General features: G+C 44.2%; 1 protein-coding gene across 3 annotated transcripts; it reads right to left on the bottom strand.

Annotated features, from left to right (window-relative positions):
• Positions 1-205: 205 nt before the first annotated feature.
• POLE2 (DNA polymerase epsilon 2, accessory subunit) lies at positions 206-13,862 on the bottom strand. Of its 3 annotated transcripts, XM_042047171.1 has the most exons (19): positions 13,750-13,860; positions 11,582-11,682; positions 10,628-10,703; positions 9,536-9,613; positions 8,734-8,827; positions 8,292-8,366; positions 7,967-8,050; positions 7,422-7,478; positions 6,984-7,032; positions 5,981-6,053; positions 5,385-5,557; positions 4,104-4,193; positions 3,870-3,924; positions 3,484-3,543; positions 3,312-3,389; positions 2,818-2,926; positions 1,288-1,464; positions 1,125-1,192; positions 206-384 (listed from the first exon to the last, which is right to left on the bottom strand). In XM_042047171.1, exons 1-19 carry the CDS (start codon positions 13,815-13,817, stop codon positions 366-368), a joined length of 1,584 nt encoding a protein of 527 aa, XP_041903105.1. In that variant the 5' UTR covers positions 13,818-13,860; the 3' UTR covers positions 206-365. The 3 variants fall into 3 exon arrangements, with proteins under 3 accessions (XP_041903105.1, XP_041903104.1, XP_041903106.1); XM_042047170.1 differs by having other exon boundaries at positions 1,125-1,464; positions 13,750-13,862; XM_042047172.1 differs by lacking the exons at positions 10,628-10,703; positions 13,750-13,860 and having other exon boundaries at positions 1,125-1,464; positions 11,582-11,673.
• Between the last annotated feature and the right edge of the window lie 1,858 nt (positions 13,863-15,720).

Here is a 15,720-nt window from a genome sequence, read left to right as displayed (position 1 = left end):
TTTCCCATCCAGGGAAAAATCCTATCCCCCATTTCCAGGATGTCCTGCAGATAATCAGCTATCCAAGTTCTCCCTATCTTTAACTTCTTCCTTTTAAAGATGCTCCTTTCCTGTTTGATACAGCTGGCTCCTCCACTTACCATTTTTGTGCTTTGCCAATCATTTTTCACTCAGACTTGACAATTTATCTAAACTGACACCAGTCTCTTTTCCTGTAAAAGTTTATTTGTGTACAAAACAAATCGGTTTTGACTTTGACATTTATTATAAAAAGTCCATAATACATCATACCAAGGCATGTAAAAAATAAGAGCTATGGTTGGCTTCACATGGGTTCACTGTCTTTTTTTCAGTGCCACAGAAATTCAGAGTCCCTGAAGCTTGCTGAAAATACCAAAGAAAAGCAGTACTTAGTAGGTTTACTTTTAAAATAGTTCACAATGCTATTTTATTTCTTTATCTAGGAAAGACTTGATGATGATTTCAAATATTTAGAAACCTAAAGTATCTCATGGTATGGTATTTTTTATATTCAAGTGAAAGTTACAGGGGCTGATCCATTATTAATTCCCTGGGAAGGCTTCTCCAACAAGGAGAAGACAAATTTATGCTTTTCCTAATGGGTTATACCATCATTATTTTAAACAGGCAAATTTTCATCCATTGTAAGCCCTTTGATACTTTTAAAATACTTTTTGGTGTTGCAGCTGGCTTTTTTCCAGTCAGTGGAATGAACAAGTGCAGACTTAAAAATATGTGAAATCAAGGCCTGAAAGTGGCTTCTGGACTTGATGATTATCATGAAATGAAGCAAAAATTGTTCCTAAATTTAATTAATTTATGTAACAACCATCATCCCTAGAAACAAATCTGCTTCCCAATTAGGTCTCAATCACTGAAAATCATACAGTGCAGTCATCTCTCCTTTTACTGCTGGATTGCACTTCCCATCATTGACATTTGTAATTTTTAAATTTATTACTTTAGTCCTGGGCATTTGGGTTTCTTACACTGCCTAACTATGAAGCATAAACTGCTGGAACATTCACTCTGTTTCTATTACTAATTCCCTGTGATTTTATGCTGATAATCAGAAACTCAGCACATAAGAAGAATCTCTTTACCTGTCTTCAACTGTCTTGTTGGAGGGGTAGAACACCTTGAAGGAAAATCCACTTCTGGGAAACGAACCCTGTAAAGGAGAAGGGGAAAAACCCCATTTGTGTGAGTGAAACTCAGTGCAGGGAGTGAGGGCCAGCTGGGATGTGTGAGCCCAGGGGATCTTACAGGGTTTATGCAGAGGCACTCGGTGTTGGTGACAGTGAAGGGGTCGTGTTTGTCAGCGATGATGAGCAGGTCTGGCACGGGATAAACCCTCAGGGCGTAATCATAGGCCCAGAACACGGGGCTGACGTACAGCGGCAGCGGGGTCAGGTGCCCCTGGGCTAAAATGGTCTTTACAAACTGCAAAAAAACCCAAAAACACTTGGTTTGAACCATTTTCTGCAAGCCCAGTTCATCCCTGCACGTGCCAGTGTGGGTTAATAAAGCAGCTTTTTGAACCTGGAAATGTTTGGGTGTTTTTTGTGTCTCATTCCTTCTGATCATTAATGATTTCTAGATTAAACCAGCGGCTCTCCTCCAGCACTCTTTCCTTTCTTGAATTGTGGGGTTTTTAATACACAAAGGCCTTTTTAAAGCATATCAGCCAGTATTTGAAGATGTCAGAATTATCTCATCAGTCAGACTCTCCAGGAGAATCTATTTACCTGTTCCTCCTTACCAACATTGCCATAACTTTCATTTTTTAGGGGTTTTTTTCTTCATTGCTTTCCTCACAGTACCAGTTAACCACAGACCCACACTTCAAAAGTCTTTTCCCTGAACAGAAGAAATCATTTGATTACCGGAAGATTTTCCTTTCTTAGTGACAAAATTTCCCTCTCTTTTTTTTTTTTTTTTACACTGATGGCTGAATTAAAATAGGCAAAAAAGGCAGAGAAAAAGTGGAGTATGCAAAAAACAACCTGCAAAGGGTGTTGCAATTCTACATTTCCTTCATGTTTCCTTCCTGGAAAGCCCTGTATGAGGACAGGGAAGTGTCAGGAATGCAAATGTGCCCACAAAACCAAGGTACCTCAGCGTCCACAGGGTGCTCACAGAGACACAGCTAAAACAACCTTCTGAGTCAAGCAAACAAAAAAAATCACAGTAAAATAAATAAACCCAGACTCCATCCATCACTGCAATGAGCCAGGACTACCTGAATCATTCACATCCAATTATATCAGTAAATGCCATCAGCTCCTGCTGTGGATTCACCGAGTGGAACCATGACCCCGAGCGCTGTGCTGATGTGTAAGAAGCAGAATTTTGGTTTTAAGTGAGGAGACAAAGCAAGCAGATGAATTTTAGAGGAAGTGACCTGCTGCTTTACTGCAAATGGCACTGGGTAACTGATCAAATCTTTAAAAAACGGTAATTTGTGTTAAAATTTGCCTTTAGGAATCAGTGTTTCTTGGCAGGACGTTGATGGTTGGTGCACACACAGTTGGCTGCTCTGAAGTTCTGCATTCCAGGGCAGCTGCAGTGTGACAGAATGACTCAATACCACCTAAAAGTATCCTGGTTTGAGTTATTTTGCTGTCAAAATGTAAAGAAAAGTAAGAGTACTAAATATATAAATCCTTCTTACAACCCCTCTGGGTTACTCGTGCAATGGGTCGTGAGAATGGAGATCAGAGCCGCCCAAATCCAGCCCTGCTGATCAATAAAATCAAAAATCTTGGCAAAAAGTGGTGAACACGACTCACTCACATGGCTGGGAATGTCCATGTTGCTGCTTGGGAAGTGAACACAGTTCCTGCACATTTTGTTGACCAAATCTTCCCGAAAAATAATGATTTCTTGGGTGCAGTATTGAATCCTGAGTGGAAAACAGCAGTGAAATTCAATAAAGTTAACCTAAAAATGAGGAAGATGCATTATAAAGTTGATCTCCCTCTAATACAGACGAGTGAAAAAAGCAATTTGAATTAAAGTTATACTTTCCCTTCTAGTTCAGAAAAAACATGCTTTTGAGCAGGATTTTTATACACAGTATCAGTTTTTTTTAGCATTACTTCCTTTCATCATTGCTTTATTGATGTCTTAATGTATTTAAAGCTAGTTACAATTAATCCAAGTGAAGAATTCTATTAATTTGAAAAATTTAAGGCAAATTTTCCCAAAATTTGTAGATTTTGAAAATGGTATTTGTAAAATTTAGTAAAAAAATTATTAATAAAAAAAATTAGCAGTTACATGGTTACCTGCAGGGATTTGTGGTGAAAACTGAAAATGGCACCAGCTGTCTGAATTCCTGAGTGATATTTTCAGCCAGGGGGGGTCTGAAATAAATAGCAACTGTATGAACAAAGATTCTTTCCTTCTTTAACTACTGAACTGAAAATGCCAAGATTTGAGGAAGTGAAGCAAACTGACCTTGGTAAAATAGAACCAGGACCAGGATCTTCAGGACCAGGGACAAACACAAATCGACTACTGCAAAAAAAAAGAAAAGTTCAACAAATCTCTTTTACATAAACTGATCCTAAAAACTAGGTCTGGTGTTCTGAATTCAGAGATCAGGAGCCAGGAAAGTATTCCAGGGAGAGACCTTGGCTCCCTCATTAGGAGTTTCCATGCCCAAGCTATTGTAGATAAAATCAGACTTACCCTGCTCCCAAAACAAACCTGCAGGCCTGTTACAAAACCAGCTTGTTATCTGATCACAGCTGGCTCACAAGACAGAGAAAATAGGGTAACTCTCAGCTTCTTAAAGTAATTAAAGGCTTCACAAAAAAAACAGATTTCGCCTTGCTCTGTACCTTTTATGGATGCTGGGATATTCACATATAATATCTGCCAGAGCCTTCAAAGAACCTGGAGTCAGGGAAAAACAGGACACAACACCTGGTTAGAAATAAAACCAGCTTGGATGAATCTCCCCTCTACTGCAGAGCACTTTAAAAATAAGGGTTTATTCTCTGCTCTCTTTGTTTGTTTGCCATCATTATTTTAATTTAATGCACATGTCTGGCTGTTTACAGAGACTTCCCTACCTTTCAGGGACTGGATTTGATTTTTTCCATATGGCGCAGATGAAAAATTTCCACAGAAGAAAAAGCAGGTGGGAGGTGCAGAGGAATAACCTGGGAAAGGAGAGGATCTGTGAGTGTATCCATTCACTTCAGCATCTTCCAGCACTTAGCCCATTCCATGAGAAGCAGGGACTGGAACAGCACTTCAAGCTCTGCTGCTATTAATACACCTGACTGATTTGATACGGGCTGGTTTTAGCTTAAAAAGGTGATGGCAATGTACAAATGTCACTTTGAGGGAGCCCTCTGTCATTTCCAGGCTGAGTCCCAGCATTGTTTGTGTGTATCCAACTACTGACTCACCCAGAGAATTATACAAAGTGCAATTCTAATAAATAATGCCATTTAAAAATGTATTACTCCCTTCAAGAGGAAAACAGCAAGCAGGCAGCAATGGATTGCTGTCAACCTCCATGATCATTCCAGTTCAAGGGCTCTCCCAACATTAATTTCCCTTTTGGCATTATAAAGCAACAGTAACTGGAATTGCCTGAGCAGTTTGAGGATCTGATGAGTGCTCACAACCTCACTCATCACCCGCTTCAGAGCAACACAGGGAAAAAAGAAACCTGATTCCCCTCCCTGAAATAAAAATAGAAACAGCTACTCAGGCATTCATCTCACATCCCAGTTACTCTCCATTTTCCTAGCACACAGCATCACACTTGGATTTACTTCACTGGTTTTCAAAGGGGCTGGTAAATAGAACAGAATTGCTTAGACCAGAGAAATGGCTCATCAATAATTTTCCTTGCTCTCCCCCTCAGCTGCTCATTTAGTTTCTAATTATGAAGGTTATCACTTGCCTATTGAAGTCTCAAAATAGCAAATGCAAGGTCTGCATCTTTGCCAGGTGAGTGCAGCACACAAATCTCACTGACCAAAGTCCCTTCATCCCCTCAGCCCCTGCAGTCTTGGGGCAAGCCCAGTTTGCCCCAAGGATTTGCCAGTTCTGATCCAGATACTGAACTGGTTTTGTAACTTCTGCATGACTGTGCTAATTTGTGTCCAGCTCCCTTCAGGTGAGGAGCAGTTTCCCACCCTGAATTCTGGGTTGTTTTTAAAGCAGTCACTCTCTCACACTTCCACTCTGCCCGAGGCAGAAGGGACAGGCTGTTCCAAAACTGCTGCAACACAAAGAAGCAATTCATGGATGCTACTGGTCAAAACACTACTGGTACTAAGAATTTATGGAAACAAATTATGAACACAAGGTTTAGAGTGAAAGCAACTCTCACCTACCCGAAAACATCGTGTGAAGCTTTTCCAGCACTTCTGCTTGGTCCAGCCACACGTCAGACACAAACACAAACATGGCATCTTCATTCTCCTCCTCCAGCTGCTTCAGTTTTGCAGAAGCCTTTACTGAAGATGAAGAAGGCCCTCCAAAGAAGTTTATATTCCCATAGAAGGCTCTGCATCATTAAAATACTCCAGTGAGAATCCCAGAATGGTTTGGGTTGGAAGGGACCATTCCAGCCCCTGCCATGGGCAGGGACACCTTCCACTCTCCAAGGGATCCATTCTTTCAGCAACAAGGAATTTATTATTCCCATGTAACAGTTACCTGGCTTTGCAATTGAGAAGGCCTGACATCCCAATTTCCATTAATATGCAGAACCCAAAGGCCTTTGGAAGGGTTTTTCTGCCAACACTACAGGCTTTAGTGCCTCTAAGTCCCAGAATTGCTTCCTTAAATTTGTATTTATTTTAAAGCATTTGGGGAGGAGGAAAAATAACATACTCGAATGTCAGAGAAATTATGAGATAACAATGATCTTACTTAGAAACCCATAAGAAAACATGGGGTGAGAGGCTGCCAAAAGTCAGCTTTGTACCTCGTGGTAGCAGAAGGCTCAGTGGGCGGAAATCCAAAAGCGTTCACATGAAAAACTTCATCTTCATACCAACCTAAGAGGATTTGGAACAGCAAAATAACCCTTAAGTTCTTCTAACAGCATCATGTCCTAGACATTAGTCAGAGAGTTGGCAGCTGTGCTGCACTGCCAGTCCCAGCCTCCATCAATCCCTCTCTTGTGGTAGCTCCAGAACCAGACCACGGAATGATCCAGATGGAAAAAGGGCTCAGCAAGAAAACAACTTTTTTCTAACCCCAGACATTCCTCTGAATGGATTTGCTGCACAGGCACATCGACAACTCCCTCAGCCCAACCAGGGAGGAAGGGGGGAATGCAGGGGAACAGGAATTGTTCTGCTGGCCCTGTCCTGGAAGGGCCCCCATGTCCCAAGGACCATCCCAGTGTCAGGAACAGAAGGAACAGGGTGATATTTATCCCCACTCTCATTTCTGCTCCCAGCTTCTGCTTACTCTCTACATTGCAAACACAAAACACCCTGGAAAACAGACTGAGATTATGTATCTTGCACAGAGGAACATTCCACATACAGAAATAGCCTTTTTTTTGCTAAAACAAGGCTCCAAAACTGTAAGCTCTTACATCATCCTAATGAGAAGCCTCATTAAAGGACCAAAGCTTTGCCAGCACAAAGCAGTATTTTCAGATTGTTAAATCATTCTTTTGGTTATTCTAGGCTGTCTTCCTAATCCAGTCATAACTTCTCCAAGCATGCTGGAGCCAGGCTCCAATCCTCAAAGCTGCTCCACACCCTCCCATGCCCCAACACCCTCCAATTCCTGCTCTCTGCCTCCAGAGCCCACGGGGTCACAGCAGAAGCTGAGTGCCAAAAATCTCAGTCACAAACTCACTGATGGTCACCAGCATGAGATTTGTCTGCTCAGCCACATCTGGCAGCCACAGCTTTGACAGAATAATTTATTACAAGCTAAAAAAAAAAAAACAAAGCCCCAGTCTGCTTTACCTTCTGCCAAAACAAAGCAGGATTCAGTATATAACCCACTGTGGAACTGGTGCAGGAAGGTTAAGGAATGTATTTTTCTTAGATTTAAAGTAGGTTTTTTAGCCAAAATTTGCTTTCCAGATGGTGTAATAGATTTGGACAGCACTGAAAGTTCACAGGCTGCCTGAAGAGCCTGGCAAATCCCTGGTACCTGAGCAGGTAAGTCCAGAGAGAGCCCACAAACAGGAACAGGCTCTGCTTCCATGGGGAGGAACACTGACCACGTCCAAGAGAAAGGCAGGAGCTGCAGCAGCCAAGGGATTGGAAACGAAGGAGAAAGAGAGAGCTGCAACTCTCAATATATAATTTTTAATGGTCAGCATTGATTTACTGTTCAATTCAAAATTCTGCAGGTCTGCAGGAAATTCCTCCAGCTCTTCCATCACAGGAAAAGGATATTGCTTTACTAAGGTCTAGCTGAACCACTCCTGTGGGGTCTTCTAGGAAAAATTTCCCCTAAAAAACAGGATTCATTAATAAAGCAAAATACACCCAAACACACAAATGTTCCAATCAGAAGCATCTATCAGTCTATTAGAAATAATTTGGCTGGTTTTAATGTTTTAAGGTGGCAAGAACTGGAAATAATGTAGTTTATAATAAGTGTATCTCAGCAGCTTCCCTGGGAGCTGCTGCAGTTGGGATTGCTGGTGCACCCCTCCCTAAAATCCCAGTCCAGGGCACTGGCAAGTCCCAACACAGCCATTGGAAGCTCCTGCCTTCAAGAAGGGACACGCTAAAAAGTCCTAACTGCTTCTGGTTGCTGACATAAAAATTTTGTAGTGAGAAGACGAAGACATTTTCCACACACGCTGGCACCAACTGCTTGTGGGAAAGTCTCTTAGAATGGGACAAATGCGAGATATTTAAGTTTTCTCATTTTCTAATATATTACAGCACTGAGTGAGCAGTGACCAGAGACTCCACAATAAAAAGCAACTCACCTCCTTGAGCTGAGTGATCATCCCAAGCACAATCACTTCTCCCACTTTAGCTGTATTGCCCAAGAGAGTTTCTACTGTCTTTAGCTGGGATCAAAGGCAAAGAATCCAATCAGAATTAAATCAAACTCTCCAGGTGCCTTTTCCCCAGCTAAGACAAAGCCCCACACAGGACATGGTTTTAAATAACCAGGGGATACAGGCTCATTACAAACATCAGAGCCATATTTCTGAATGGGGCTTGGGAGAAGATTCCCAGTAAGGGCTGCTAGCATAAAGAACTGCTGTGATTATTTGGATTAAAACTGAAAAGAATTCCATTTTTTACCTGGAATTTGCTCTTGCTGTCATCAGGATGAGCAACGACTGGTGAAGGAGTAAACAGCTCATGTCTATGAGTCCTCTGCAGAAACCAAAATTGAAGTGATTCACTTTAAAAATACATGAGCACTGTCAAAAAGCCAGTTTGCTACAACCACTATACAAAATTCTTCATAAAGTTCTTACCCTACTTCATCCAGCAACTTTTAGTAATTCAGTCCTTTTGACAAGAATTTGCTTCTAAGAAACAGATGACCAATAACACCAGGTAATAACACTAAGCCTCAAAAAATGTGTGTCATGAAAGCATCTGTAATGCTGCTAAAAGAAGTTATTTGTGCCAACCTGGAAGGCAGAGAGTTTATGAGGCAGGGAGGTGCAATAGCACAATGTATTTTTGGAAGGAGATGTAGGATACATCCCTGTGGACACCTGCAGAGATTCCTGACCTGCTGGAGGATGGAGTAGCGCTCCCGGAACAGCTCTGCCTTGTCTCTGGCAGTCCCAAATAAACTCGGCCCAGGGAGGTCAGTCATGGACAGGCTGCGAGGAGTTTAACACAATCATCATTTTAAAAAAGGGACATTCCACACATAAAAATGACTCATTGATCTAAAAGGTCTGGGAGGCTGCAAAAGCTACACCATGATTTAGGTACTCCATGAGGGACACTCCTGCTCAGGATCCTGTGTTTCTGCATTTCTACATCCATTTCATTCCCCTCTAACTCACAGGCTTTGAGATTTATCCTTCCACCCAAAGAGGCCTCTGCAGAAATCCATTTTTAAAAAAGCAGTAATGCCTTTAAGCAGTTGTGAACAAAAGCATTATTCCTCCAGTTTCTCCAACCCCCAGATTCACCAGCTGCTCCTAATTTTTCTTTTTTACCGTTTGGAGCGCTCCTTAGAAACCCCTCAGGGCTTCAGGGAGCTGCAGGATACAGACTAAAAAAATAAATACAGGCAACAGACAGATCAAATTTATTAAAAAAATAAATTTGAACAGCCCAATGTGAGAAAAAAAACCAACCCCAAACTACCTTTAGTGATGTATGTCCTAGCCTTAGTGCCTTTTTTATTCACTAAGTGGCACAAACTTGGTTTATGGTCTTAAACATTTATTACCTTTCTCACTCAGGCTTCAGCTGAACAGACCCAAGAGGGAAAGATTAAAAACAGACTTATCCTATAGAAATAGAGGCTTTGTTCTTAAAACAAGAAGTGCTTGAAATTTAAAATATGGGAGACTTACGGCAGAAACTTCTTTCTTTCTGAATTATAGATGTAACGTGGGATGTCAAAGGCTCCAATAATGTTGAAAACATTTTCTCTGAAATAAGAACAGTTACAGCATTAACTGGATGTTATCTTCCAACCACACCATTCTGTGATTCCATGAAGGGCATGAAACAAACAGTAACAAATATGTTGGCTAAAATGATATTTGTTTTGTTCACTATCATCACCATTTCTCCTGCATCATTCTATTTTCTATTCCATTTTCTATTCTGTTTTCTCCTGCATCCTCTAGTTAAATAATTAAAAAGACTTGTTCCTGTGATCTGTAGAGCTTTTCCCTTCAGGACTCTCCAGTGAGAATCTGTACATACAGATTTCTCTTCACTTCTGGAGCAAAAAAAAAAATACATTGAGCATAAAAAAGCACCACAAAGAAAAATCACACTCAAACCATCTGCATCATAAAGATTCCAACGACAAGGAGCAAAAGTTAAAACCAAATTCTCTCCATCCTGAGAGGCTAAGGGCTGACAGTATCTAACTGACATGCCCAGCAAACCATCTCTCTTCATGCTCTGCATCACGATGCGAACACTAAAGGAAACACATCCATCAGGATCACAAAGTTCTCAGAAACTCCAGTAATTGCTCCACACTTTGTTATCACAGAAGGGAAATCAATCAGGGCTTCAAAAAACTAAACAAAAAAGCAGGAACGGGCACCCCAGAGGAAAACTCTTCTAAAGTGCTTTCAGACAAGAAAGGCACAAAACCAACCTGAGATAACTTTCATGTAGAGCAAAGCAAATAAAGGCATGGACAGAAGTATTGGTTAATATTCAACCTGTATCACACACAGGTTGATATTCCAGCAGCTGAATTCCAGAACGTCCGATTATGTTTAGAACCCCCTGGAGGCCCATCCATGAGAACAAACGCTCCAAGCAGGAACCTGGAGCAAAGGCAGCAGCAGGAAGACAAAAGGACAGAGCAATGACTGCACGTGGAGCGCTGCAGAAAATGCCTGGCATTCATTTCCCCAGGAGGAATAAGGAAATGACACCAGCTCCCAGAACCTCCAAAAAAATTTATAACGTCACCCTACATCGCCTCATCCGGGGCCCGGCTGCATTCCTGGACAGCTGCCTCCACTGTGGGCTGCTCAATCATATTAGATGACACTGGAAGGAAAAATCCCGAGGATTAGAACTGCAGCAAGGAAGGAAGCAGGTCTGAAGTATTTCACATTAAATGGTTGAGTCTCCTCAGAGGAATACACACAAATAAGAATGTTTTCTGTAAGCTAATGGCACACACTGTTTTACAGAAGGATCACTTAATATTGCCACCAAAAGGACATATTCCTAGGGGAAAAAAATAACACACACACACTGTGCCCACGCTGAATTCCCTAAACATGGAGAACAAGACCATTACAGTTTATGCAAAGCTGCCAAATATATCACAAATGTGTTAGAGCTGAGCTTTCACATTCTGGAGGTTAATTTGGTTCCAGAACATTATCACACGGATTGCTGCCATAAGTGTTCCAACAGAACTTTGGAGATAGGCACATTGTTGTTTTCATGGATTTAAACTGAATTGGAATTAGTATGAAGGCCTCACCACTCTCACAGGGAAGAATTTCTTCCCAATATCCCATCTAATCCTGCCCTCTGGCAGTGGGAAGCCATTCCCTGTGTCCTGTCATTCCATGCTCATGTAAATAGTCTCTCTCCATTTTAATATTTAAAATTATAGTTTCAGGTACAACGATGTCCACACAAACTTTCAGTCACTGTCACTAAAAAATTCTACTACTCTTGGAAAAGTCAGGATATTCTACACTGCCAACTCTTTAAATGGCACAAATGTCTTCTGCTGACATTGCAAACTTCAGTGTTTAACCAAAATAAAAGGCCAACAAATACATTTATCTCAGTCAACCCCTTACACTGCAATGACACCTCAGTGCCTCTGCTGCCAGTAACTGTCTTTGTCTAGATAACATCAGAAATTCCAGGAAAACTTGCTTAAGAAAAAGAAATTGTTTACTTACAAGGTTGTTTTTCAACTGCATCGATGACATTTTCAATTACATCGTCAAGTTCTTCTTCACTGGTGGACTGAAAAGCTTCAGTGAGATACTTCAGGGCATCCCTAATCCCAGAAGAGAAAGCACAAAAAGCAATTAATATTCAATAGTTTACACAAACTGTGCTGATTTTGGCAGGTGTGCACATCATCACCACATGGCTCGTGGTTAAAGAGTAGAAACAATTAGCACTGCATAATAGCTCACTGGTTTAAGTCAAAGAAAAAAATCGTTGGGATTGAAAATATCAGGGAAAAGAAGTGGAGAACCTCAGCTTCATACAAAAAATTGCATGTTGCAAGGGATTTCTGGAGACCCTGTGCTCCAACCTTCTCCTCAAAGCAGGGCTTGGGTTATACTGTCCAGGGCCCCATGGAGCCAAGTGAGGGAGATTCCACCACTTCTCTACTCCATCAACTTCAAAGTTTAATTACTATTACAATGAAGAATTAAATTAAGCTTGTGCCCGTTGCCTCTTGCCTTGTCACTGTGCAACCTTGAGAACACTTCTCACTTTTAGGAAGACTGGGATTAGCTCCTCATGAGTCTTCCCTTCTTGACGCTAAATAAACCCAAATCCTTCACATTTTCTCCATGTCAGGTTCTCTGACCCTCTAATTACAGAATCCCAGGATTCAGGTTTGGGTTGGAAGGGACCTTAAATCGCATCTCATTCCAACTCCCTGCCATGGGCAGGGACACCTTCCACTAGCCCAGGCTGCTCCGAGTCCCATCCAACCTGGCCTGGGACACTTCCAGGGATCCAGGGGCAGCCACAGCTGCTCTGGGCACCCTGGGCCAGGGCCTCAGTCAGGAATTCCTTCCCAATCTCCCATCCATCCCTGCCCTCTGGCAGTGGGAAGCCATTCCCTGTGTCCTGTCCCTCCAGGCCTTGTCCCCAAGTCCCTCTGCAGCTCTCCTGGAGCCCCTTTAGGCACTGAGGTCTCCCTGGAGCCTTCTCCAGGTGAGCACCCCCAGCTCTCCCAGCCTGGCTCCAGAGCAGAGGGGCCCCAGCCCTTGGAGCAGCTCCGTGGCCTCTCCAGACTTTTCCAGCATCTCCACGTCCCTCTCATTTTGGACTCCAAACCTGGATGCAGCTCTGAAGCTGGGATGTCACCAGGGCAGAGCTTCCAGCTCTTCCTGCTTCCCTTACAAGCCACAGCCTATAAGCAACTGGACCTGCTCCAGTTGATCAATATCTTTGAAATTGGAGTTATTTTAATTCTCAATAACACAAGAATTAGAAATCTGGTTCTTCTCTCATCCTTAGACTAGAGTCTCACATTAAAGATAACAATTTTCTTATTACTGTCATCTGTTGGCCAACCAAACTGGCATTTTGGTGATCAGCCTGACCTTCAAAATGTCTCAGCTCATGGAACTGTGGAGTCAGGAGTTCTGGACTTGTGCTCCTCACTAATGAAAGTATCAGGGCACTGTCCAAAATAATCACATCCCATCCACAACAGAAACAAAATTTAATTGATATTAACACATGAGAAAGAAGAGGAAAATGAGAGCGATGGAGACCCAGTCTCTTATAAATCATGACACCTTCCACTGCAAGCAGGAATCACTTTTCAGTGACCTTGCCATCTTTAAATAACACATCCTATTATACTTGGAAATACAGCATTTCTTCCTTTGGAAATGCCACTTCCTCCTTTGGAAATGCCATTTCTTCCTCTAACAAAGAATGCTGAGCACAAGACTGGCAAGTGGAACTCAGAAAGAGATCCCAGAGTTGTCAGGGTCAGAGGCAGACAGAAAAACCCAACCAAACACCCAGCACCAGCATCAGGGAGGGCTCCAAGGGGAGACCATGGGCAGCTTTTGGTGGCACCCACGGTCATGGTGGATGGATGGATGGATGGATGGATGGACGGACAGAAGAGGCCCACAGCAGCAGGACAGGCAAAACAAGGCATTGGAGAAGACTCCAGAGGCCTCGATGCGGGGGAAGGAGGAAGAGGAGGTAAAGGCAGCACCTCGTCCCGAGGAGGTGCCGCGGGGGTGCGGAGCGGCCCCGACCCCATCCCGTAACGCCGCACGCCGGGCCCGAGGCCCGCCCGGGGCCGATCCCCGCGGGCGGAGCGGTTCCCGGAGCAGGGTCCGGGCCCGGGGCTACTCACGGGCGCAGGAGGAGACCCCGCAGCCGGAACGCGGAGCTGAGGCGGCGCCGCAGCCGCTCCGGCTCCATGGCGGGCGATGGCGCCAAACGCGGCCGGGCCGCCCCCAGCAGCCCCGCCCGGCCCCGCCGCGGGAGGAGCCCGGCCCGGCCCCGCCGTGCCCGTGTGGGGACAGCGCGGCGGCGGGAGCCGGCCTGGGTCGGCCACAGCGCAGGGATTGTCCCCTGGGCTGGCAGGGCTGGGGCACCGCGAGTCCTGAGGGCAGCTCCGGGCCCCTCATGACAACACTGAGAGGCTGGAGCATGTCCAGAGAAGGGAAGGGAGCTGGGAAGGGGCTGGAGCCCCAGGAGTGGCTGAGGGAGCTGGGAAGGGGCTGGAGCCCCAGGAGTGGCTGAGGGAGCTGGGAAGGGGCTGGAGCCCCAGGAGAGGCTGAGGGAGCTGGAAAGGGGCTCAGGCTGGAGCAAAGGAGGCTCAGGGGGGACCTTGTGGCTCTGCACAAGTCCCTGACAGGAGGGGGCAGCCGGGGGGGTCGGGCTCTGCTGGCAGGGAACAGGGACAGGAGGAGAGGAAGAGGCCTTAAGCTGCACCAGGGGAGGTTTAGATTGGATATTGGGAAAATTTCTTCATGGAAAGGGTTGTCCAGCCCTGGCACAGCTGCCCAGGGCAGTGGTGGAGTCCCCATCCCTGGAGAGATTTCAAAGCCGTGTGGATGTGACTAATGGGGACATGGAGCAGTGGTGGCCTTGGCAGACTCCCATGTTCATCGAGGGCTTTTCCAACCTAAACCATTCTGTGATTCCATAAAACACCCTTGCTGTGACTGACACAAGTTATCCAATACAATTACCCACGGTATCACTTTGGTCCTTGTAGTGGTTTGGTCCAAAACACTCGTTACTTACTTCTGTGCCTTTAAACTGAGCCATGCTAACCCACGACAGTCCTTTACAGGTATGGTAGATGACAACTCTTCTGCCCCCTCCTCTTTTCCTGTAGGCCCAGCACAGGTTCCTCTGCCTCTCCAGTACTCCAGAGTCTCTCCTACTTCAGGTTTTCTTGCTACAAAACGTCCATGAAATACATCTGGCTGTGAATTGGTCCTGCGAGCACGGGATGGTCTCCAGGGCTGTTTTAACATAATCACAGAATACCAGAATGGTTTGGATGGGAAGGCACCTTAAAACTCATCTCATCCCACCCCCTGCCATGGGCAGGGACGCCTTTCACTAGCCCAGGCTGCTCCAAGCCCTGTCCAACCTGGCCTTGGACACTTCCAGGGATCCAGGGACAGGCACAGTTCCAGGACTGTGGGGTAGCTGCCTTCTCTCCAGATGGAAAATACCTGATATTTCATTCAAACGCTCATCTCCATCTCTCAAAGTACAGCTTGATTCCACAGAAGGCTCACAAAGCAACTCTTGAAAGAGTTGGATTGAAAGACTGCAGGGATTTAGACAGACAAAAAATGTCAGCTATTTTCTATAGTCCATTCTCAACTGCATAATTTATAATCACTCCTCTTTGGGGAGTGAGCTCATGGGTGAAGCTGCTGCTACTCTCTTCAGACAAAGATCTGACAGGTCTCAGCTATTTTGGCAGGAAATATGATTCATTTCTCGTCGCAGGCATACAGCTAGGTGCAAATTATAAGCCCAATTCTTACATAAGTACCTTCATTTGCTAAAATTACTGCTTATTCTCCTTCTAAGAAAACCTGATCTTGCCATTCAGCTCATGTCTCGCCACATAAGGGAAGGTGCACCTGGAGAAGGGATGTGCCCCTCGTCCAAAAATAGCTTTCTCTAAAGCTATGACCAAACAGGGAATGTAAAGCACACTCCTACAGCATCCTGCTGGATTTGGGGGCTCTCTTAGGTTGCCTGGAGCCTCCCACCAGAGATATAAAAGTATTCCAGTGTGAGCTGCAGCCTTGTGTTTCACTGAGCCATCTGTCTGGAGCTCTGGAAGCTATGC

Source organism: Corvus kubaryi, unplaced genomic scaffold, assembly GCF_017639235.1.
Source record: "Corvus kubaryi isolate FWS band 111438036 unplaced genomic scaffold, C.kubaryi_AGA036_p1.0 66, whole genome shotgun sequence".
NCBI lineage: Eukaryota > Metazoa > Chordata > Aves > Passeriformes > Corvidae > Corvus > Corvus kubaryi.
Note: the sequence above shows the minus strand (reverse complement) of the source record. Positions and strands in the feature narration are given on the sequence as shown.